The sequence below is a fragment of the Podarcis pityusensis genome (genome assembly GCF_964106645.2).
Source record: "Podarcis pityusensis genome assembly, chromosome: 3".
Taxonomy (NCBI): domain Eukaryota; kingdom Metazoa; phylum Chordata; class Lepidosauria; order Squamata; family Lacertidae; genus Podarcis; species Podarcis pityusensis.
In genome coordinates, this window is record NC_138026.1 from 83,217,253 (window position 1) to 83,243,532 (window position 26,280).

General features: G+C 42.5%; 1 protein-coding gene and 1 long non-coding RNA gene across 11 annotated transcripts in view; both read left to right on the forward strand.

Annotated features, from left to right (window-relative positions):
• LOC308472717 overlaps window positions 1–19,548 on the forward strand; it is a 32,499-nt gene extending 12,951 nt beyond the window's left edge. Inside the window, exon 4 of the long non-coding RNA XR_013983665.1 lies at window positions 19,182–19,548. This is a non-coding gene — a long non-coding RNA (uncharacterized lncRNA). The remainder of the gene's footprint in view (window positions 1–19,181) is intronic.
• Window positions 19,549–21,539: 1,991 nt separating this feature from the next.
• Window positions 21,540–26,280, forward strand: part of LTBP1 (latent transforming growth factor beta binding protein 1) — a 189,412-nt gene continuing 184,671 nt past the window's right edge. For 3 of the 10 annotated variants that reach the window (XM_080997610.1, XM_080997611.1, XM_080997612.1), the window contains exons 1-2: window positions 21,543–22,904; window positions 25,880–25,950. In XM_080997610.1, the coding sequence (XP_080853736.1) occupies window positions 22,435–22,904; window positions 25,880–25,950 (541 nt within the window). In that variant the 5' untranslated portion in view covers window positions 21,543–22,434. Of the gene's footprint in view, window positions 22,905–23,685; window positions 23,705–25,879; window positions 25,951–26,280 lie in introns of those variants that run through there. The other 7 variants (XM_080997613.1, XM_080997614.1, XM_080997615.1 and 4 more) reach the window with 5 other exon arrangements.

A 26,280-nucleotide genomic window follows, 5' to 3' on the forward strand; every position in this document is an offset into this window, starting at 1 on the left:
CTGCCAGTAGCGGATGGGGCAGGGCATGCAGTGGTGCCAGAGAAGGCAACGGGAGCGGGAGCAGATAGATGGTGGTAGGAGCAGTGATGGCAGCAGGGCAAAGCAGTACTTCCCATTTTGCCTCAAACTGTGAAACAGGACGCGTTTCCCCTGCCACAGCAGTGGGCCTTTGGCTTGCCAAAATTTGCTGGACCGGTGTGTTCCCACAAGGCAAAAGCACTCTGCGCTTCATGGACTGGCAAGCCAATCCAGGGAGTTGTTATTATTACTATTGATTATTTTATTATTATTTTTTATTATTGCTTATTAATAGTATTATGAGATGTATGTGGCCATGTCAATAAATATTCGCTAAGCAGCTTACAGCAAAACAATATCAAAAATATAATACATAGCAATTAAAACAACAACGAAAAGGACAAACAGCCTGCAGCCCTGATTCCCCCACAGGTGCTTTCTAAGTATTAAAGATTAATGCAACACACCTTCAATATAACATGCATTTTGCATCTTGAACCTTTGGACTATGCATATGAACGGTGTTGTTAACTTTTGAAAACATCCTTAAACAGCAAAATGTTATGGCAAAACCTCCTCTCTAGGTTATTAATGTGCTAATATAAAAAGCATAAGAGAGCCATTTCAAAATTGTATGTCAATCCTGTCCAATGAGATTTTTAAAATTTGATTATCACTTGGAGATAATTGGAACATAAGTATTAGGATTGCAGCTGAATAGAGTCTAATGTAACTTCAATAAAGTCTTTCAGCTTCAAATTAACGTCCTTTCGAGGAGGTAATGGCTTTCTAGGAGGCAATTTATCTCTCCAATTAGTTTTAATAAGCACAATGACAAAGGTAAGATGAACTAGTTTACTGGGCCACCTGCTTTTGATGGGAGTCCACTAAAAGATTGCTTGGCCTCTATAATTCTCTGGGATCAACCCATAAACAGTGCTATAGACAATTTGATTTTAATGATATTTAGCAGTGATTTGGGGAGGCCTCTGTAATCCAAGAATCTTTGGTTACAGCTGAAACTTGTGATTACAAGTAAACATTATTTTACTGCTTTTTCATTAGAAACCTTGGGTTGTATCCAGTGGTTGTGCAAGTGGAAGGCAGCTTACACAACTGAGACCTCTTTCCCTGCTTTCCTCTGAAACCCACTCGACCACCCCTTGAAGAAAACCTTTCCAAAAGGTCACATGGGGCTCCTGAATTTTTGTGTGTGTGTGTGTTAAACAGGGCTGCAGTATAATCACTTGGAATCAGGTGGAGGAATATTGCATTAGTAGAGCTCTGCTCATGCAACCATGCAATGCAGCCCTTTCCCATTTGAGTTGCCTAGTAAAATAGAGTATGTTTTGTGGCTGGAACATCATAAATTTAAAATACTTTTATTTGGGTCAGCATAAACAAAGGACTAACATAAACACTTTTTTGTTACAAGCTTAAATCTTAATAACATTTTGCACAAAATCAGCACAGTACCATCAAGAATCAGCAGGAAAACTACATACAGTGGTACCTCGGGTTAAGTACTTAATTTGTTCCGGAGGTCCGTTCTTAACCTGAAACTGTTCTTAACCTGAAGCACCACTTTAGTTAATGAGGCCTCCTGCCGCCACCGCGCCACTGGAGCACGATTTCTGTTCTCATCCTGAAGCAAAGTTCTTAACCTGAAGCACTATTTCTGGGTTAGCGGAGTCTGTAACCTGAAGCGTATGTAACCTGAAGCATATGTAACTTGAGGTACCACTGTATGTAAGAGGTGATCCTATCCAGGTCAGATTATAGGTGCACAACCAGTGACCATGTGAATAAATGCTGTTGCAGCCATGCGCATAGCTCCACATTAACACTATAACTCATTTAAAACAGTGCAAGCATCAAATTACACACACACACTTGGCCAAATTAGTGGAGAATGCACAACCCACAGTACTCCATCGGCAATGTCCAGGGTCTTCAAAACAGGATTAATTTTCAACACACAAACTATACATAGGAATGGTTCTTAGTGCCTCTTCATCACCTGTGGAAGAGACAGATTTGGGCTTGAGTTAAAGAACCTATACAGTAGTACGTCAGGTTACATACACTTCAGGTTACATACGCTTCAGTTTACAGACTCTGCTAACCCAGAAATAGTGCTTCAGGTTAAGAACTTTGCTTCAGGTTGAGAACAGAAATCGTGCTCCGGCGGCGCGGCAACAGCAGGAGCCCCCATTAGCTAAAGTGGTGCTTCAGGTTAAGAACAGTTTCAGGTTAAGTATAGACCTCCGGAACGAATTAAGTACTTAACCCGAGGTACTACTGTATATTCCATTTATTTCCATGAGAGAGTAAAGCTCATTTCCTCCAGTTTCCTTCTTTAGGCAAGTAAATGACATTGAATAAATTGCTTAGGCCACAACTTAAAAAGTTAGGCTGGTTAATTTTAAATAAGGCTATAGATTGTTTCAACATAATTTTGGGGAAGCTGCATTTTTAGTAGTTTTCAGTTTCCCTTCCAGCCACAACCATGAAGCTTCTAGACTCCGTAATGTGGCCACAGTTTGAGTGCTTTGCATAACTGGGCAGGCTTTGATTTCAGATTAATGCTTTTATCTAAAAGTCCTCCCTAATGAGTTACAGTATACCCATAATGAATAAAACCAAACACAGGTACATAAATGCTTTTCTTTCCCTCTCCCCACCTCCTGCATTTCTTTTACAGAGCTGGCTGGGGCATAAATGTCATATTGAGATACTCGCTGTGTTAAAAATTAGTTTCACTAATAGTTTCTTGCTGTGACATGTACAGCTGGAGCAAAAACACAATTGATTTTTCTCTGAACTTGTAATCGCTGAGCTAATTTAAAGCTGCATTTGCACAAAGTAGCCATGAAAGATGGGTATGTAAATTGGGCCCAGATTTTTATTTATTTATTGTAAATTCTCATTTACATAAAATCATAGAATTGTAGAGTTGGAAGGGACCCAAGGGTCATCTAGTCCAACCCCCTGCAAGACAACAATTCTGCCCACAGTCATCCCTGAGGTGGGCATCAAGTCCCTATAACAGGCAACACTAAACTGATTTCATTTATTTTAATCTATATAATACAGTATATGTAAAGTAGGATTGCCCTTAGGATTTAAAATATGTACACATCTGATCTTTTCCATTATGTATTTAATGGGCCTGCATGAGACACAAATGACTTTTGTCTGAATTCATTTAGATGCCATTGGCTTTCCAATTTTGCATGCTCGGCTGACCTTCTATACTTTTTCCATGCAATCTATATATTGAAAACAATCAGGACATATCACAGAGAGCACTCCCATGTATACAGCTTGTACACACTTGATTGAAACATAGAGGTTAGGAGTGATAACAGTGGGCAACAATTTTTTACTTTTTGAATGTTGTCTAGATTTCTACAACTGATTTAGGGTATTTTTGCACTGCTGAATCAGGAAATGGCATCCGTTTCTCTCCAACAGGTCAGGTTTACTGTAAACTGGATGGTGGGCATTGATAAAGGTAAGTACACATAAATTGCATGTTGCGTCACCATTTTTCAAACTTCAGGGCTTGAACTTCCGTTTCTTGGAACTCCTGGAATGCTCAGCGGCAGGGAGGTCTCTCTTTAGAGTCCAACAGTAGTCAGCCATCATGACTGCGTCCCAGCGACCCTCATACCTGGTCTCCATCTCTTTCATGTCCTGATGGAATCTCTCCCCCTGCTCGTCACTCATTGAACTCAGGTTCTCAGGAAACTGGTCCATATGTGAAAATATGTAGTGAATCTTGACGCTCATGTTGCAGCCCAGGTTTCTGAAAGCAGTCAGCATGTTGTTGACAAGTTCTGTGTAGTTTCTGGCCTTATTGTTGCCAAGAAAGTTCTTCACTACCAGAACAAATGCCTTCCATGCTTCCAGTTCCACTTCGTTCATTGACTTTCCGAACTCTGGATCTCTGAGCTGACGGATCTGAGGACTGTCAAAGATGCCAGCTTTCAACTTCTCCATGGTCAATCCTGGAAGAGCCTGGCACAAGTAAGTGAAGCAGTCACCATCCTTGTCCAGAGCCTTGGTGAACTGCTTGATTAAGCCGAGCTTGATGTGCAGCGGTGGGAAGAGTATTCTGTCTCTGTCCACCAGAGGGTCGTTGATGACGTTCCTTTCTTTGCAAAGCACCATTTCCTCCCGCACAGGCCAGTCTTTCTTTGTGTAATGCTGAGCACGGTCCCTACTATCCCACATGCACAGAAAACATGGGTACTTGGTGAAGCCAGACTGTTGTCCCAACAAAAAGTTCACCATCTTCAGGTCAACACAAATAAACCACTTATGCTGATCATAACCAATTTTCTCCAGCACATACTTCACCGCTTCATAGTTCTCCTTCAGTGTACTCGCGTGAGCCAGGGGTATAGAGGCAAACTGGTTGCCGTTGTGTAGCAGAACACATTTCAGTGATTGGATGCTGCTGTCGATGAACAGTCTCCAATCTTTGGGTTCGTACTGTGGCACTCCAAGCTTGAGCAGAAGCTGCGCAATATCTGCACAGTACACCAAGACCACCTCTTCCGAGAAAAAACAGAGGTACTCTTGATGCCTGTTGCGGAAGAAGCTGATGCAAGCACTGTCAGAGAGGAGGTTTTTTTCCTTCAATCTGGATGCCAACAGTTCGGCAGAGTCCTTTGACAAGCTGAGGTCGTGAACTAGATCATTCAACTCCTTTTGGGAAAATGGATGTGGAGCATCATCTTCAAGAACCACTTCTTCTTCTTCAACACTGGAGGCATCTTCGTCACTAATGTCAGGAAGTTCTCCGAAGATAGGCACTGGAATTTCATCCCAATGAGCTACAGGACGACGTGCTGATTGAAGATCAGGATACTTCGTGGGGCGGCTGCCCCATTAACTTAGTTTTGATCCCCCAACTTTATGCTTTGCCGCACCAATTTATGGAAGATTTCGAGGTTTTATGACTTCAAACTGATCCCTTTTCGACATAATCACCCAGAACTATCAGACCTGAATACTTATTGTCATTAAAATAATCATTTCCAATCAAAACAATTATTCGACATGGCATTTTACCCCCACCAACTTTTTCTAAAATGCTCCACACAAGCATATATGTGAACAAAAACATAAAAAAAGACATGTGGCCATAGCTCAAAAACTTGACCTGATTGAGCAAAACCAATGTGATTTTTGGATTCAGCGCATCAGATTCGTCCTAAATCAACTGAAAAAACGCAGACAACAGATTTGTTGTTGACCAGTGTAATTAGTTGAAGCTTGCCTGGAAATGATTAGAAAAATATTTCGTGGTCAGGAATAAGGAGGGCTACAGCAAAATGTTGCAGTATGGAGAGCTCCTTCCAGGGTTCTAACTGGGCAGCCATGTCTTTTTCCAGGACACTCCATTCCATTCTCCCTCTTTTCCACCCGCTGACCAGTCACTTTTCATGCCCACTGCATATGCTAATACATCTCTATTTTGTGTTGATGGTGCTACTGTACTTGTGTTTCACAAGGATCAGCAGTCAGAAAAGTAGAGAACTTCTGAGAAAGCAAACCAGGCTGGATCTAGACACATCAAAAAAAAGTTTCAGGGAAACAGGTTGTAAGCCTCATAATGGGAAATCATGTTGCTGAAAGATGGAACTCCACAGCGCCATCGCAGTGTTATAACGCATTTAAAACACTTTTTATTTACTAATGTAGATGAGTCCCCATTGAAGGTTTCTTCATGTTTCTTTTTTAATATTTCTGTCAGAGATAGGTTGGGTTTTTTTAAGATGCTCTGGTGTATGACTAGAATCTAGCTTTAAGGGTGGGAGGTTACTTGAAAATGAAAAATCTGAGGAGTTTTTCCCCCTTAAATGATACCCTTTAGGTCTTCCCCTGGCATCTCTGAAGCCTCTGAAACCCTCCTCCCCTCCCCACCCTAACTCACACACCACACTTCATTTAACTATGGGTTAAAGTGAAGTACAAACAAGGCCACTGAATGCAAGCACCTTTTTTTGCTTAGTTTTCCTGTTCTGTCCAGTCACTTAATTCTTTGCATTTTTACATCTTTTTAAACAGAAATCTGCTGTTTAGTACTTTAAAAAAAAGCAAAAAAACACATTGTTCCCAGCATTGTGAGCAGCTTTTCCAGGCAGGGGAAACCAGAAGAGGTTGTGTATATGTGTGTGTTTTTTATGACTGAGTAAAACAGAATTCCCTGTGGGCTGGTCTGCTTTTCTTCCATTGTTCCCCTTAGCATTTTCTTGAAATGTTTCACTCACTAATTTACTCTCCAGCACATTTATAGCCTTTTATATTTAGGATTGTGTGCACTGTATGTATGAGAGACCTGCTTTTTCTGCTTCCTGTCTACAGTTTCCATGTATTGACTCTGGTATATTCTCGTGTGGGTTGTTTGTGATGCATGCAGCTTTAAAATGGCTGGAGAGCGAGTGTGGGGTTTCTCCCTACTGCTAGACAAGAATGAACTGGCTGCAAGATTTCAATTACCGTATAGGTGCTTTCCCCCATAATAAATTTTGAAAATGTACCCTGGAGAGGCCAGGTTCACTTAATGTTCCATTTACACCCTGGTTTTGGCCAGGAGGATCATCATTCCAAGGATTAGCAGTCGCTAATTTAAAAACAAACAAACTAGACACATTAATTCCCACCACACAATTCAGATAACGTCTAGTTTGGCCCAAGAGTCCCAGCGTAAATGAATATAATAGCTGAGAGGCTTTTTCAGTTACCATGCAGTGGGGTTTCCATTCAAAATGCAGCACTTTAGCATCTGTGGGATTGTCCCTGTTCCAGTTCCTGAGACTGCACACACACGATTAGATGTTGCTCTCATAGGCTCATCATCTGTGCAAGTAAGATGGGGAATGAAAAGGACCGCTCTGAATTGCAAGTTTATGCTGGTCACTTCTGTGCAGGAAGCTGTGCCAGACACCTCCCATTCCCTAAGACTTTCCACAAGCTCCGAGTATGCGGCTGCTTCAGCAGTCCCACCAGTCAGCTTAAATAGACATGTGGAGAAACACAAACCACAGTGTTGCAAAATGTAACAATCAACAGAATAGTTGCTCAGTGGATCAGTGCTCACTGGATAGTGTAGCTGCTGCTGAATCCACTAGCAAGATTCCCACTACAGTGGACGCTCGGGTTGCGAACGTGATCCGTGCGGGATGCACGTTCGCAACCCGCAGCATTTGCAACCTGCGCATGCGCGGGTTGCGATTCGGCACTTCTGCTCATGCACAAAGCACAATTTAGCACTTCTGCACATGTGCGACCGCCGAAACCCAGAAGTAACCCGTTCCGATACTTCCGGGTTTTGGCAGTCCATAACCCGAAAAAACACAACCTAAAGCGGCTGTAACCTGAGGTATGACTGTAGTATGAAAATTTTTCACTGAGAATTATTTGCCGATGAAGACTTTATTCCGAAACAGTGAACTATTCCGGACACACTGTCCTCTTGAGACTTCCTTTTAACATTTCTGATAGACGTCTTCCTTTGAGACTTTTACAGGACATCTTCCTTTGAGAGACAGCTTGGCGTTCCTCGCCATTCATTGACTTGTTTGACTCCTCATTTGACTCTTATATATACAACAACTTACAGTCACTTGTATATTTTGTGAGATGTACTGTATGATATATACATTATTTCGAAGTGGCATATTAGTATATTTTGAATGACATTGTAATTAATTATATATCCACTACCAGTTATTAGCCAGTGTGTTGCGTTTGCATTTGTGTTGATAGCTTAAATAGACCTGGCATCAGCTGCACAGACATGGACAGACATGGTGGGGCTCTCCCCTTTTTTGCTTCAACCATTCCCCTTTCTGAACTGCCAAGCCAGAGAAATTTAAACAGTGGTTTGTGGCTTGGCAAACGAAGCCTCTGAAGTGAAAATGGAAAGAAAACCCCCAGGTGTGTGTGTGTTCTTGTCTCTTGAGAGAAGTGCTATTGATAGGTCTGGATTGCAGACATAGCCACTGCTTCAAAGCTGCATAGCATAGATACCCCAAGTCACACATAGGACTCCCGTATGGGAGAGCTTCCTCATTCCCTTAAATGGAAGAGGACATTCTGTGTCTGGAAGGGGATGAATCTCCACTGAACTGAATGAGAAAGCTCTTGAATAGACTGCTGAAGGTACATGTAACACTGCTGAATGGCTTGATATAGCCTAGTTAGGACCAAGTCACTCAGCATAGAGCTAGAAGGCTAGAAAACCTGTTCTACTGGAGAGTTGAATAATATTTATGGGCTCTTATCACCTTATATGAAGTAAACAAATTATACATAGGTAAAGGTAAAGGATAAAAGGACCCCTGACCATTAGTTCCAGTTGTGACCGACTCTGGGGTTGTGGTGCTCATCTCGCTTTACTGGCCGAGGGAGCCGGTATACAGCTTCTGGGTCATGTGGCCAGCATGACTAAGCCGCTTCTGGAGAACCAGAGCAGCGCACGGAAATGCCGTTTACCTTCCCGTCGAAGCGGTACCTATTTATCTACTTGCACTTTGACGTGCTTTCAAACTGCTAGGTTGGCAGGAGCAAGGACCGAGCAATGGGAGCTCACCCCGTCACGGGGATTCGAACCGCCGACCTTCTGATCGGCAAGTCCTAGGCTCTGTGGTTTAACCCACAGCGCCACCCGCATCCCTTAAAACTAAGTTTTAAAACTTAAAACTAAATTATGCATAGGCATGGTTAATTACCAAGGGGGATGGGAAATCAGTCCACATCTTTTTCTCACAGATGTGTTTGGAGGCCCATAAAGTAGCACCCTTCAAGCTGCAAATGATAATTCTGCTGTTTGATGAGGTCTTGTTACTTTGGGACTAAAGCTATTTGCAAAGAAGCAACTCTGAGGTCTCTAGCACTTTTGTGGATTAGAGGACTGGGCCAACCACAAAGTTTGTAAGCCAGAAAGGTCTAACCTTGCCCTTTGGATTTGAGTTTCACATTGTCTATGTTGAACAAATTACATACACATTTAGCTCTATATGAGCAATTACTATATTGCTTTATATAATTATGGTTCCGACTAAGGGAATTTGCAAGTTTTAGTCCAGCTAAGCCCCATAGGAACCATACAGGAAGGGCCAGCACAAGGAACCACTCAGTCAGGATCAGAGCCTTTTATCAGTTGAAGGTTATTGTACAAGACCTGATAGCTGCTGCTTTTTGGCATGTATGCATGGAGAGAAACAGCTGATAGAATAATGCCTCTATGCATATCCATGGTGCGACTGCACTTGGAATGCAGTGTGCAGAAAGGGGCAGCCAAAATGATCAAAGTTTTTGGGCAACTCCCCTATGAGGAAAAGTTACAACATTGGGAGTGTTTTAGTTTGCTTGAGGCAGCTTACCAAAACATAGCTAATCAAAACTAAACTGAAAAAATCAGTATAAAATGGCTGAAATTAAAACCACATAATTAATTTCACTTCCAAATCCTAACTAGAACAAAAAGACCTTACTTTCTGGAAATGAAAAAACCAACAACCCCTCAGCAAGGGAGAACATTGTTCTACTTCTTCCAGAAGGGCAATCCAAAGCCAAAACAGCCCCCCTTCTCTGCTCTCCAGAGAAGGAAGGAATCAGAGTGGCCAGGGGTCCTACTTTACCAAGGACAGGCCTATTTGAGGCGCCCTCTCTTTGGGGACTGTCGATTCCGAATCTGGATTAAAGAGAAGGAACCATAAAAAAGGGAAAGCAGCCATCTCCTCTCTACAGTTAGCAGCAGCAGACTGAGCAGGTACACAAGTCAACTGGGCTTTTTTCCTTTAAAGTGAGGTATATGAATATATAGTTGTTTTAAATTTGCATTTATACATACGCATTCTATACAAATATTATGCAAATTGGTGCTCCCTTTTGCCCTTTTTTAAAGCAATGCATACCTGGTCACCCGAGAAGGAATGGCGAATAAGCCTTGCTAGAATACCTTAATTGCCAGGGAAGTACCTTGAATTGACACAGCCACTGACATAGGCTGTGTACGCATTACTGTCTACTCCAGCTCCAGTATGCCCCCACTGTCGGTTTTTTAAGCCAATTACACACGACATTAGCTACAATCCATGTATGTATCCTGTTGTTTCTTGAGAAATACTGGTGTTTGGTGCAATTTCCCTCAAATGGGCTTCCATCCAATTTGAAAATGGAAGCTGTGGCTCTTCTGAGGTGTGTACATTTGAGACAGCTGTTGTGAAGGCACAGATGCCAGCAGATGTGCAGAAGATACCTTTTACTGAACAGGAGTTATGGGGAGTTGCAGGCGTGGTGAGAAAAATCAGGTACAGTGGTACCTCTGGTTGCGAACAGGATCCGTTCCGGAGGCCCATTCGCAACATGAAAAGAACGCAACCTGCGCATGCGTGTGACAGCATTTTGTGTGTCTGTGCATGTGCGAGCAGCGAAACCCGGAAGCAACCCTTTCCAGTACTTCCGGGTCACTGTGGGACTCAACCTGAAAAAAACGTAACATGAAACAAACGTAACATGAGGTATGACTGTAATACGCATCATGTGATGACTTCCCAAACCTTCTCTGGTGTGTACAGCAACATAAAAATGTGGCTTGAAACACAGCAGGGGAAATGACTTCACTGGGTTTTAAGCTACTAATGTGTAAATGGCCATGTGTACATTGGCCTCTTGATCTTGCTTGTTGGTCTTATTTTGGTGAGGTTAGTCTTCTATTATCACAGGGAGGGGTTAATTATGCTTCATTTCTTTTTCTTTTTTTAAGCAAACTGTTTTCTGTCACTGCTAGGACCAATTACCTAATGACATAATACACTCAACAATTTTTCTTAAACTTACATACACGTAGAACTGTATCACTAAATCTGGCCCGGTCTTCGTTAAACGTTTTGGAGAGAAAAAGGAGACTGCACGTATTGTGTTCCAGACATTACAGCAATTGTTTAGTATATATTTGGTGTAGACAAAGTTTTTTAGCCTTGATTATATTCCTAACAGTAGTGCCAACATTCAACCACTTTTGAACTATGAGACTGTGGGCATGCATGGATTTAAACAAGTAGTTTCCTATCTTCAGGTTCTCCCACTTCATATTTAGATATAATTGCCCATGGTTTTAAGTGCCAGACATACACTGAAATGTGAACTTAAAACATATGCTTATTTTGCACATTACACAGTAGGGTGGTGGTTTTTTTTTTTAGAACATTTGAATCAAGGAACTCCTTTGAAACTCTCTCCACAGGATTTCTAATTTAGATTCTATTGTATTCGTATAACAGCTTTTTAGTGAGTATAATGGGAACCTGAGTATCCAAATTTAGTTGTCCAAATCTTTTCCAAATTCATTGAACCCCCCTTTATAGTTTTCAGTGCCTGTAAAATTCCATGTAAATAGCACTTTATCCAGATGTCCAGCTCTGGGCTCTGCACTCCAAATTACAAATGATGCAAATCAAGCATTTTTGTATAATTAGCTATTAATAATTATACAAAAATGGGGGGGCAGGTAACTAGGCAGGACACTGAAGTCACACTTTTGCCCCAGGTTTATCAATGAGCAAATGCTTTTAAGGCACCAACAAATAACCATGCAGAAGCTTTATATACATCTGCCTGCTAACATGAGGTATTGTTTTTAATGCATATCATTATATCAAATTTAGCTGCTGGGTAATGCTGTCTTATGGGAATCAGATGTGGGGAGAATGCTTTTGTCAGCACCCCAATAAAACTGTTATAACTGATGCAGATAAACAACCGAGTTACTGAACCTTTCTCCAGAACGCTCACAAGTATATAACCATACAAATCTTCAAAATCACAACCCAGGCAGCTGAAATATGAAAATGCAACTCTACCAAGATCCCTCAGGGTACTTTTTGTCTTATCACACTCCACTAAAGATCAGCTTGGTATTATTCATCTGCCACAAGTGGCTAGACTTCACAACTCACACTCTTTGAGATGTCCTGGAAAATCAAACTATGAAAACATTCCAAGAGCTTCCCTGGGATTATACAGTCTATTGAAATTTGGTTTCGGACACAGCATAGGGCTCAGCATATGAATAATCAAGTGTGCCCCATAAATGTCAAAGCTCCAGTCTGGGGGCCATCTACCTAAGCTACAGTGTTTCACATAAAAATCTGTCCCATGCAGCTTCTTATTCCATAAATATGTAAATAATTGTTAGCCAGGTCCTAAAAGTCATCTCCCAGGGTTATTAGTGCTCCAAGAGTCACAGCCAACCTCAGTCTAGGGCTTTAGATGCTCTTTGCTCACAGAGGCTGGAGACTAGCTTTAGGTAGCCTGGTGCTCAACAGATGGTTTGGATTATGACTCCCATCAGCCTCAGTCAGCACTGCAAGGCTGGAAAAAGGCTTGACTAGATCTACCCATTCCAGAGGAGGGCTAGTAGTGGTGCATGCATGCCTCTCTATTGAAACCAGTGGTGCAGATAGATAATTCTGAGCTTAGTGGCCCCCCTCTGGATGGTAATGTGCAGTGACACCCGGTAACCACTGGAGCTTGTGGGACAGTGGACAAAGCAGTTGGGACAGGTAGAGCCACTAGATAAAGAAATAAGTTCACTGTCTTTCCTAGTACGGGCTCCTGTGTAGCTCTGTATAGCATTTTTTATATAATGAATGCAGATTTATGCACAAAATAGTATCTAGCCTACTCCCAATCACTGCTCTCTGGCTCATTATATAAAAAAGTAAAACCAATATATAGTTTACTATTTGCATTCATTCCAATCATATTTCTAATCACAAACTCAAGGATTCGGTGTCGTTAGTGAATTTCAGCCTAATGTTCTGATTCAAAACTAATTTTGATTATGGCATCCCCCATTCATCTTGTTCTTAAAAGGCCTTGCAAGACCTACTTGAAATACCTGAGCTAACAACCATCTCATGTTTAGAGAACAAAACCTTACACTGAAAACAAGCAGTTCAGGTTTTGTAAGGCTTATTGAAACTAGGTTACAGAAAAGCTGTCTGGATAAGTTTACTTTGATCTATCAAGCTCAGATTTTTCAACTACCAGTAAAATTGTTTTAGCAACCTAGCCTGAAGAGAAACTGACCTTCAGATCCAGAAATTGACAAAAGACAAAGGCAACAATGGAAGATCAGATTTGAAAGTGGGAGAGTGATCAGTTTTACATTTAGGAGCTTCCTTTCTAATTTGCTTGTTTTGTTAGTTTTATTTGAAAATATATACACCACTTTCCTACAAAATATAATACTCCAAGTAGTTTTATAGCAAAAAATGGATTCACTTAGTAGGTCAGTAGAGGTTGTAAGGTGCTTTGGGTTGTCCTGAGCAAGATAAAGTAACTAATAAATGTAATTATTAATACTTCGTTTCTGCTTTCACACTGAATATTGAGGGAACCAGCATGGAAAACAAACAGTTCTCCCCTCCCCTATGCCAGTGCACCACTCCAAATCCCCACGCCTCTCTGACTGCTATTAGAAAAATAAAAACAAAACTTGGCAGCTCCAATCATGGAACTGCCAAGCTAGAAATCTAGGTTGGCTCTCATGGTCAGAATTGCTGGCATCAATGCTTAAGGCCCAAAACAGTTCAGGGCCACATTGGTTGCACCTGCATGACTCTGCCCACCATCTTAGGTTCTGTTTGTGTGCACACAGGGTGACATCAGTTAGGCTGGCAACTCCCTGAGATACAGCCTTCTCTGTGGTGATCCTACACCTGTGGAATTCTCTTGTAGTTGACATTCACTTGGCTCCTTCAGTTCTGGCATTCTAGAAGGCCATAAAAATGTATCTTACTATTTACAATAAGAGAATTTTGGCAATCTAGCTCAGTAGCTCCCAAGGGTCTATTTGTCCGCATCCACCCAGTTCTTCATACTCTGCCTGTGCTTCTGTTGTTTTCATTTCTGTCTATAGATTGCTTTGTGAGGGATTGGTCTTGAAAAGTGACTAATAAGTAACTGGAATAAGTAAATAAATAAATCCACAAGCCCTACATAAAGGAGAGTGAAACCTGCCTGAGTGTGGCAGGTTTGGGGCAAATGATAACATTTGTTGTCTTCGGTGATCACTGCCAGTAATTGGAAGCTGAACACAACGAGGGGTATGTGAGATAACGATCATGTTGATACATAGTACTTTTGGGTGCCGTGTCAGTATTAATAATGACATGTATAATTGCATGCCCCAGATAATAATGGGCAAATTAATTTTAGTGCCGTGTGCTATTTAAGTTAAAGTAATATGTTTGAAAGCATTGCCTCTAAATTTCAAGTTCATAATATTATTGTTCTAGCTAAAGGCCATGACAAACTTAAGGGCATAGGAAAAGCCCTCCAGGTCAGGACAATGGCCCCAAAGGCCCACCCATTCTCCCACCAAAAAACAGTGGTACCTCGGGTTAAGTACTTAATTTGTTCTGGAGGTCCATTCTTAAGCTGAAACTGTTCTTAACCTGAAGCACCACTTTAGCTAATGGGGCCTCCCGCTGCCACTGCGCCGCCAGAACACGATTTCTGTTCTCATCCTGAAGCAAAGTTCCTAACCCAAGGTACTATTTCTGGGTTAGCTGAGTCTGTAACCTGAAGTGTCTGTAACCCTAGGTAATACTGTACTTTCCCCAGCGCCACACAAGATATTGCCCTGAAAAAAGTGCTTTATCGGAGTGAGAGTGAGGAGTGGGTCATGTGACTTCCCCGGGTGCGCGTCCCGGAAGATGCGCATCCCAGTTTTGAGTCTGAAATAGTTGGATGGTATATATACTGCCTTGGTATTTTCTAGAAAGGCAGTGCAATACTATTTAAACTAGCAAACAAATAACTGATCTGCTTTGAAGACCAAATCTAGTCCTCTTGGAAAGCTGCAGTAACAACACACTTTCTGTTTTATTGCACATTTCCCAGAGCACAGTCTTTTCTTTGTCCCATCTCAGTGGCCTGACAGTAGCATATCCCAAGCACTTCAAGCCCTGCTCTGCTGTGCTTCGGACACTCTGTGATATGCATTTCTACTTGGCATCTTTTGTAGCTGAAAGCGACACGCTAACTCTCATGCTTTTTAGAAGGCTTAATGTGCATGCTGTTATAAAAGGAAAGTCAGAAATGGGTCCAACCGCTAGTCATGGGTCCACAGACACTGCATTTTTGGACAGATGACAATACATTTGTGGTTAGGAGGTACTGTTTCTGCTAATTTATGGCTTTAAAAAGGCTAGACGTGTGAATGTAAGCTCCAGAAACAGCGAAAGTATCACATATACTGTTATTTGTCTTAAATTATCCTCCTGAAATAGATGTAGTGAGAGACTTTTGTGGTATCCTGCTTTGTATGTATGAATCAGAAAAGAGCACAAATATCTTGGGGGATAGACTGTAGTGGGAGACATGAATGAATCAATGGATGGTCATGGTCATGGTCACCACAGGTGGTCTCTCCTTGTGGTGGTTTGGATTCACAGGGGGAGGAATGACTCATTGGCTGGTGGTGGGAGGAATGTGAGAGTGCAGGAAGACATTGTGGGCATGCCCATACCACAAGTGGCATAGTGTTTGGGTCTGTTTGCTGTTGGCTTAGGTAACCACAGTAAATTACTATGATGATTTTTTAAAAAACCTATATCTGGCAGCTGCAGATATTTAATTTAGAGAATACTGTTCAGGGTAAAATGGAAATGCAGAAAGCATATTTTATTCTCTTAGACATTAAACCTCACAATAAGAAAATGTCTATTACAGTGGTACCTCAGGTTACATACGCTTCAGGTTACAGACTCCGCTAACCCAGAAATAGTACCTCGGGTTAAGAACTTTGCTTCAGGATGAGAACAGAAATCGTGCTCTGGTGGCGCAGCAGCAGCTGGAGGCCCCATTAGCTAAAGTGGTGCTTCAGGTTAAGAGCAGTTTCAGGTTAAAAACGGACCTCCGGAACGAATTAAGTACTTAACCTGAGGTACCACTGTATCAATATTTTAATCCTCTATAGCACTGCCCACTTACGTAGCATAAAAGACCACAGGACTCTGCAGAGCATACATACATACATGCAAATGAGACATAGACACACTCACTCAATATTTTAATGCATGGATCCTTCATCCACCAGGTGGTAATTCCGATTTCAACAGGGAATCTGAATAGATAAAAATCATGGCTATTTGAATATATGGATTTTCAGCTCAGTCAGATCACAGCTAATCTATTCTTACTTAAAACATTTATGCTGATTTTGGTGCGGTTTCAGGTACAATGTAAATGCACAAAATGCTTATTTTGCTCTGACAATATGGCAGCATTTCAAAAGGAAGTCAAATCCAGCTGGCCCGGAGCAAATAGTTTCATTGGATCTGGCAGTGATCACTGATGATGGATGGAAGTATTAGATGTTGGCCAAGAAATTGTAATTCTTTTAAAACTTAAATAACAAACAAGATAATCCCTAAAGGCAACCTATCATGGCAGCAGTGAAGGGGGAATGTGACAGCCACTCCAAGCTGTCACCATCTTTTCCTTTTCCAGCATTCAGCTTTTGAGCAGTTTAGCTGTAACCTAATTGGTTTGCTGAAACTCTTTATGTGCTCATGTCGTTCTGAGGCTTCCACTTTCATGCAATGTATCCAACTGGGAAAACCACAAGACCTTGGTCATCATTAGCTTCTGTGTCAACAAAAATACCAATAGTACAAAGTTATTGTTAATCCCTCCACTGTACAAAACAGCACTAGCTCTGTAACCATATTTGTGCATATTTCACTCTCCTGTAATTAAAATATCATGGAAGAATGTCAGGATCAAATCTATACCACCAAGACATCAGATGCTGTAAGGTTTAGCTGGCAATGCCTTATAACCTTATTTTCTAATTCTTGTTGGTTGCAATTAATAATTCTGTCACTGTAGTTGATGATATTAAACAAATAATATCTCAGTCCAAGATAACCACAAGATATGTTTTTGCCCACTGATGTCTAGTGTCCAAATCTTATTTGCTCTGAAAGTTATGAACCATTGCACATAATGGAAGGAAACAATGATACTGATAATGTACTTTGTGATTGCTTTTAGAGTGATATCCCTTTAATATTTGTATGCTCTGAGGCCAGTTCAGCTGATACTTCAGACATCTGAACAGACCCAGTAGGTGCACCTGGTGTGCTGGCCTGCCTCTGCCATCCACAAAGGCATGGCCCAGTCACTGGAGCCAAAATCGTGTAATTAATTCCCAGAGCTTTTTCTGTTGAACTGACCAAGTGGTTTTGTCCTACATGCATAAGACCAAACATAAGTGAAACCCTGTTTGGTCAGGCCTAAGGCCCGCCTAGTCCAGCATTCTGTTCTCACAGCAGCAAACCAGATGCTTATGGGAGGCCCACAAAGAGGAACTGGGGCAACAACACTATCCCTATCTGCAATTCCCAGCATCTGGTATTCAGAAATATAGTACCTCCAACAGTGGCGGTAGAATTATGTGTGTAGATCAATTTGGCCCATTTAGACAGGCTGTGGAAAGAGGAGGTTAGGCCAGCATGGCAGCTCCAAATATAGGGCTGTACTGGACCTTAGAGTATTGTTAAAAACAAACAAACCAATAAACCACAGCTTCTAGCAAGCCAAATGCTCTGTCAAGGTCTCTATCACATAAAGCAAACATAGTGGTACGTCGGGTTAAGAACTTAATTCGTTCTGGAGGTCCATTCTTAACCTGAAACTGTTCTTAACCTGAGGTACCACTTTAGCTAATGGGGCCTCCCGCTGCCTCCGCGCCACCAGAGCACGATTTCTGTTCTCATCCTGAAGCAAAGTTCTTAATCCGAAGTACTATTTGTGGGTTAGCGGAGTCTGTAACCTGAAGCGTCTGTAACCCAAGGTACCACTGTAAGCTTCTACATTGCTTGCTAATCAAATAACTGGCAACATTCTATTGTTGCAACATATAATAGCATTTATTTAGAAACAACTGGTTTCTTCTTTGAAAGATACAGTTGTTATCTTTCATACAATAAACTCTGCTGCATAGGATGTGACCTCATTCTGAAAATGTTCAGAACAGCAGAGGAATAATCCCAAACATGCTTATGTGCTGCTTTCAAATGTTGAAGGATAGTTAAATTCCTTATTGTCACTGGAATTCTGCTATAAACTAATGCAGTAGAAGGTTGAACAGACATACAGTTGCATCTCATTACCATACAAGCTTACTATGGACAAAAATGTATAATAATTAGCCTAGATAACAATGACAACAGGCAATTAATCACAGTATGGACATATGCCAGAACTGAGAAGACAGACTTTTACGCTGTCCTTAGCTCTGGAATCATCATGGTCACATATTTAGCCTATGGGAAGTTGGACAAAGGAAAACCCAGTGCAATAATGACTCATTCGTGTCAAGAAGGGTTTTGAACCATGTCCCAGGGCCAGAAACTTATTTGATATGCACATATACAAGCTGTTGATGAAAGCTAAGGTTTAAAATGCACATAACTATTTATCTGGACTGATTTTAAGCCTGGAGGGCTTTAAATATGCATCTTAAAGTATTTGCAAGGGCAGCATAACATCATAGTTCTAGAAACTCTGATATTATATTCTATAGATCTAGAATACCATTATTATAAATGGTATTATATAAACTCTGGTTCTATCCTCCCAAGGGTATATCTTCAATGCAACAAAACTTGGTTTTGAGCTGTTAGAATCATAGAATTGCTGTGCTGTAATGGGGATGGGGAACCTGCAGTTCTCCAGATGTTGGACTACAACTCTCAGCGATCCTGACCGTTGGCTATATGCTAACTGGGGCTGATGTGAGTTGGAGTGCAACAACATCTGGAGGATCACAGGTTCTCCTGCCCTGTGCACCTCCTGTTCAAGTCCCACCTTAATTGTCATTACTTCCCTCTGGGGGGTCCCTAGAAATGAAGAGACCAGTAGAATGTAAAGAAGCTATTTGTACAGAGGTTGTGGGATCACATCTATCTGCAACTGCTAATTCCACTGCTGTTTGTTTAACACAGCATATGTTCTGGAAAAGTCTGTGTGTATAGTGTATACAGTTAAAGCCAATTTAGGCCAGGTATTTTCTAGTAACTGTATCAAAATAATTACTTATTTCATAATGCTTTCCCACTCAACAGACATGCAAAAGAGGAAATACTGTGCTGGACAATCAAGAGGCAAGCTTTTCCACCACCACCACCACACCTGCCCCTGCTTCTAAGAAGGAACTGCTCCTGTTCTGACATCCTTTGCCCCTTTACCAGTTGTTGTTTTTAATGTTTATATATATCTATTTTAAAATGTGTGTTTTATTTTTGTTGTTGCTGTTGCTTGACTTACCTTTTGCATTATCCTTTGTGAGTTGCCTTGGGGTCTATTTTGGCTGAAGGAAAGCATAGAAGTAAAATGTAGTATAACATGCTTTGGGCATATACCCAAGATGGGACAGGGTTGAATGCGTGTTGTTGTTTTTATCCTGCCTAGAAGAAAACTAAGCAGAAAGAGTTTTGATAAAGGATTCAAAAGTTTTGTCCTGTACTGAGGAAAACAAATACATTCAGACTCATCATAGTTTAAGCTGACAGTACACATTCTGAAAATATGAATTATTTTTAGATAGATAGGAGGAAAGAACCAATACAAACAGACAAAACAAAAGAGATCCACTCTCTCAATTTTCCAGTGACTTCTGGTGCAAGGAATGGAATTAGGCAGCTACCTGGATTGCAGTGGTTAGAGATGGGGTTGAGGTAAGAGGCATAGGACCACTGACACTCTTTCAGCTGAGACATGCATTAAAAGAAAATAAGGGCCTTGTACTTACCCCTGAGGAGCCAATGCCCACCCCTGATGTTGCTGCACTCCAACTCCCATCATCCTCCTAGCTAGGAGCATAGGAAGGGGGGGCAGTCCGCCCAGGGTGCCATCATGGAGGGGGGTGACAAATTATCAAGGAACAATTACTGCCCTACTAGGGCGGTTCATAAAAAACTTTATTTTTGAAAATGCCTGCTCCAAAGGTCTACACCAGGGATTATATAGCTATATCTGAAATTTCATGCATATCAGTTAATATCTTGACCCTCCTCCACAAAAATAACTGTTTACTTGGCCGTTTTCATATGTCATGAAGGCTGAAATTTCAATTCAGTGGAGCCAAAACACAATCCATCCTGTAGATTTAAGTATCTGTCCACAGTCGCCTACTTGTTATCAGGGCCCCAGAATCCACATTCCTTTGTAAGAAAATATGAAATAACGTAAAACCATTTTTGCAGGCAACAAATAAAATAAAAAAGGGGGGTGACAAGAAATTTTCTGCACTGGGTACCACCTGACCTTCCTACGCCTCTGCCCCAGCCAGGGATGTTGGAAGTTGTAGTCTAGCAAACAACATGGTGGGGGGTACAGGTTCCCTACCCTTACCTGAGAGACAAGTGCTCCATGATATGAAATCATTGATTTATACTGTTTCCTCTTGCTAAAAATATTTGCTTTAGACTAAAGTTTAGAGTGGGGGGGGGGGGAATCCTAAGCATATTTATAATCCAATAATTTATGGGGGGTAGCCATGTTAGTCTCTTCCAGCGAAGTCTCTTGTGGTGCCCTAAAGACTAACAGATTTACAGTGACACCTCGGGTTAATTACTTAATTCGTTCCGGAGGTCTGTTCTTAACCTGAAACTGTTCTTAACCTGAAGCACCACTTTAGCTAATGGGGCCTCCTGCTGCTGCCGCATCGCCAGAGCATGATTTCTGTTCTCATCCTGAAGCAAAGTACTTAACCCGAGGTACTATTTCTGGGTTAGCGGAGTCTGTAACCTGAAGCGTATGTAATCCGAGGTACCACTGTATTGCAGCATATCCTTTTGCAAACTAGAGCCATCAGTGAAGCGGATTAGTCTCAGAAGGGGAATAAGTACCATTGTACTCAGCAAAATAAACACATGCAGGATTGTGCTGTACATTCTACTGGGTTCACCAAGATGTGCAGTGGGATCCTATTTATGTTTACTCAGGAATGAAGCCTATTGATTTAATTTGGTAGTATATCAAAGTTTGCTTGGATCAGGGTTAAAGGCTGAAATCCTATGCATATTTATCTGGGAGTAAGTACCACAGAGCATTCATTGTACAGCTGACTTCAGAGTAAATAAGCATTAAATTGCACTGTATTGTTACTGACATATACACACTCAAAATGTAATGGCATGTGCTTTTTCAATGATGTGTGGTATATAATAGCACATAAAGAGTTTTAGGAGTTCAGGTAATGGATGTTTTGCCATGCTTTTGATACACTGATGACCAATATTATATGCCTTTGTACTTTGTAATGCTTAGACCCTTTCAAATCACAGCTTAATGGCAGTTAGTGACTTTGCAAACGTAAGTTATCAAGCACTAGCCTGGCATTGGTGTTTTGTATTTAATTTTTCTTCTTGAAAGCAAGTTACAAAAGGAAAGATTATGAGAATTTAGTATGGGTAGATAGTACAACCCCTGGTGTTGTGATACGTTTCAACGTTGTCTGCCTTGGTGTTTAGGCATTGTGCACACGCTTTCCACCATTGTATTCTGAGTGAAGATCACTCTTTTAACTTCCAGCCGCCCCACACTTACAAAATGCAAAGAACGAAAGGATCCGTCAATAGCACATCACTGAGCTTTTGTCTGAGGTCGCAGATCCAGGAGCCTTCTCAGGTCTACAGCAACTCTGTTTTTGAAACTGGATCGTGCCTGTGAGCTCCCAGCCCCATTTTATAGTTTTCCCAATTAGGACCGGCTGCCTGACGTCATGCCTGCCTGAGATTGGCTGCGCAGATCTGACACTCAAGGGGAGCCGCACACCCGTAGAAACTTTTTAAAAAGACTCTTCCCCCCTCCTTCCTCAGCCTGAACTGCTTTAAAGCTTATTTCTTAGCCATGCGTTTAGACCACTAGCAAACTCCGGCAGCCGAAATAGCTTTTCTTTGGAGAGGAGAGGGGGAAAGAGAGAGAGAGAAAACCCCACCAGAAAACACCCTTCTGCCGCCGCTCCTCCTCCTGCCTGGAGCCGAGGTCTCCCCACACCCCACCGAGCTTCCTCTCCCTTAACAATGTTTTTTTACTCCGTGCAACAACTTTTCCCCCTGGAGTTGCTCACATGGTGAAAGAGAGCCCTGGACGGCGGCTGATGCGAGAGAGGAGCTAAAGCTCTTTCCGCCCCCCCCCCTTTTTTGTTTTCTTTTCAGGATAAAAGGGAAGAAGGAGCCACACTCCAGGAGCGACGGAATTGCAGACAATCTTTTTTTTCCCCCACCTCCTTTGCAAAACCAGGAACTTTGTGCGTTTCTTTTGTCTGCAACGAGGGTTTGCGGAGTTCTCGTGGCTGCGGGGAGTTTCTTAGAAATGGCTTGGATCAGGTGGGGTTTTCTGCTGTGCGCCTGTGTCTTTTTGTCCCCGGCCCTCGACGCTTCCGAGAAGGCGAAGCGGAGGACGATCACCTATGTGCTGCCGGGCACGTCGGGCAGCCGCCGGCAGAGCGGCGGGCAGCAGCAGCACCAGCGCGCGTTCAGTGTGGAGGTGCTGAACACGCGTTACAGCAGCACGCGGCGGAGTAGCAGCAGCAGCAGCAGCACCTTGGAGCGGACTCGCCGGATGAGCAAAGCCAGCGGCCCCAGCGTGCAGCTCCGCTTGGGCCCCACCGTGCAACTCCAGCACAAGCCGAGCAGCAGCAGCGTCCCGGCGGCGCCCGCCGCCTCTTCCACTTTCAGCAAAGCGGGCAAGCTGGTCGCGCGCTCCAAGCTCCAGCAGCGCCAGAGCAACAGCACCTCCAGCGTGCAGGTTCACTCCAAGCCCCATCTGCAGCAGCTGCAGGGGTAAGGCGACGCTGCCCCTTTCCCGTGGGGCTGCATCGCTTCCTCCGCGCGAGAGATTCCCCCCCCCCCGTGGGACGGGCTTTGATCGCGCGCGCCTGCAGAAGCGGGAACGCTTGTTTAATGAAATGTATGCTCGGTGTTTCCCACAATGCCTCTCTTCTCTCTCCCCCCCAAACCCTTCTCACTGTCTTCTCCTAAAAGAAGTAGGGCCACTATCTTTCGGCCTTTGCCCCCCCCCTTCTCTGTCAGTTAAGGGTGTTGGGTCAGCCCAATATTTATTTATTATGGTTGGAGCCTCTACCACAGGGTGGAGAAAAAATGGGCCGGGCTGTGAGGGGAGGAATCCATCTGCTGGGCTTTGCTCTATTGCTTCACACCTGGCTGAGTATTGGGTTGGGAAGTGAGGACAATGGAGAGCATTACACGAGGCGCTTGCTTGGCTTGGCTTTGTGGTGTTTTTTTTATTTTTTGGAGGGGAGAGGCATTCCTACCTACTGCTGCAAGGTTGCCATTCTTGGACAGCTGTTAGGGTTCAAATATGGCCCACCATGGATCTTGGCCTTGACCACATGGGACTCCATTAAAAAAAGACTTTTTTTTTGGCCTAGCATTCCCTGCAGCAACAGGTCTAGCTGCCATTTTAGTTTCCCTCAGTGCCCCTGCTGTAGTGTTGCAGTGTGCCATTGTGGGAAATAAAAGTGGTGGCTGGTGGGAAATTTCTGCTACTCACCACTAGTGGCAGGCTAGACCAACAGGGCCCAGACTTGGAGCTGGTTCTGCCCTCTACCGTAAGGCTTGAGGTGAGGTTTGAGACTTTGAAATGGTGGTGGCCGCCTTTTTAAGTGAAGGATTTTCCACAATTTGAGGGAGTTTTGAGTTACCTATAATTCCAATGACATATTCAAGAACCTTTGAGAAAGTTTGGGACACAACGTTCATTTGAGCCCCCTTTTCCTTCTCAGTTAAGAGAGTGTTGTTTGTGAATATTGTCTGAGGGTTGGCACAGGTGGTGACCATTTTGCATGTGTCCGATTGACGTATGACCACCAACACGTGTGTTGTTTCTGGCCCCGGAAGGGGGCAGTAGCAGAACTGGCTTATGTTTGACTACTGACATGTACAATGACCTGGAACACAACCCTTGCACAAATGGGGAGTTGTTTGTAAATTTACCCCTCCCTGAAAGGCTTTGGCACTTTCTGAGGAGGCATCATACAAATTATGAGTCAATGTAGAAAAGAGGCTTTTGCATCTTCTGAAGTTATGTATCATAAAAGAATGATGGAATCCTTGAAATTACCATTGTAGTATTTGACTGATCATTAGGAAACAGCTGCCTACCCAATAGTGCATACACATGGTAAAAGTTGAGCCGTCATTCAATTAAAGAAATCTTAATTAATTGTGATTTTTGTGTGTGCATATGAATAAATAGTTCTGGAGCAGCTTCCTTTTTCATGTTGTTGCTAATGGATTACATCAGGTCGCATTTAGAAGAGGCATTCTCTTCTGTGTGGGTGAGAAAGGAGAATAACTCTTCTAGGATAGCACCTGTCTTGTACACTATTAAAAATAAATTTCTTGTACATTATTAAAAATAGTGGGCTTTTATTTTAAAATTTTGCTGCTTGATTATTCCTAGATGCTTTTTAGACAGTTTAATTTTTTTTAAAAAATTGATCCATTTAGCTGATTAAATGGCTCTAGACCCAAACATTTGTGGAACTCTTAATGTCTGCCCTGCAATTTCTTATCACTAATACTTGATACATGAATGCTTATCGCAGGTATGGCGCTGCCATGCCTAAAGGCAGCCTTTTTATTACAACTTTACATGTTCCATAAGGCCTGGTTATTGAAATTGTTTCTGCCATTTTCCTTCTGCAGTAGCTATTCAGTATTCTACCCTGTTGGGCCTTGTCGTTTAATGGCTTCACTTTGTCACATAGATCATATTCACAGCAATAGATTGTTAAGTATGTCTCACCTTTTCATGTGTTCACAAGAGAGGGATCCTAGAAAATGGACAAGGTTGCAGAAAAGCTATTGGGGTAAGACATCAGACAAAAACTCCACGAGGGAGATTGTTAGGTACTAAGGTTTGACAGCCACTGAGCAAGATGGCTTATGTGGATGGCACCCTTCACAGAGATGGCCCAATGAATTTTGTCGACACGTGCAGAAAATCCAAATGGGTGCCCGTTGCATGTTGACGACTGGCTACTCTTTTATGGTACCTCAAAACCTGTCTCCTAATATGGCCTGTTTAAGCCTGGAAAGGGCTGAATCTGACCTTGATCCTTTCAGCTGTCTTGGTGCTAAGTCTTTAGGGCTTGCTTTCCCTTTCTCCTTGGATATCCTGCTGTGGCTCTTCACTGATTATGGCTGGCTTCAGGGCCTAATCTTTGGGAAGGTGATGAGAATGTAAACAACAGAGACATTTGGACGTCTGCACGCTTTCTCATGCTTATGCAGCCAAGAGGGATGTGCCTTGAGGTCACATGTAATGAAAGTGAGGTAACTACAGATAAAGAAAGCTCTCCACTCCCTGTTAGGAAGCACAACAAGCCAGGGGAGGCCTATTTTCATTTGTTAGGAGCTTGAGGCTGGAGTGCTAAAGAACAATGAGTGTCTTATTCTTATTTAGAACATTTATAATTGCCCTCCCTCAGGCTTTAAACTTTACTGTTCCTTGCCAACTCCTAGCATTCATTACAGTGAGCTGGTGTCTGCTGAGTCTTTCCTCCTTTAGCATGTTAGTTTTCTCTCCTTTTCAGCTCTTTCCCATCTCACCCCTGCATTGAGGTGAGGAGCAATTCTTTCGCAAGGGCCTCATTCCCTAATGGGGGCGGGAAGGGAGGGGGAGAAGTGTGCAATTGATTTGTAGCTGGATTTAGAGAGTGCTGCACCTGGCCGTTGATGAGGTTATAAGAGGGGCTGTGGTGAATTGTTTCCTTTTTTTCCTGTTGCTGCAGGGTGAATGTCTGTGGAGGGCAGTGCTGTCACGGCTGGAGCAAAGCTCCTGGCTCTCAGAGGTGCACCAAACGTAAGTAACCATGTGTGCAGTGTAATCTCTTTCCTTAAGCAGTGGCTTCCATCATGGCAAAAAATATCGCAGCAAGAAGGAAACTAGCCCATCTATCCCCAATTATTGTCCAGGGAAGGAGCAAAGGCAAGGAGCTTGCTTCCCCCTTCTGATTAACTGCCAGTTTGCCCCATGACTACAAAACTGAAGGGAAACATCACCTGCGAGATTGTGAGGGCTTCTTCATGTACAGTATATGTGTGTGTTATCGATCCATTGTAAGCCCCTTTGAGGATAATTTGATTGAAAGGCTGGATACAACTCTATAAATAAATAAAGCCATCACGGACC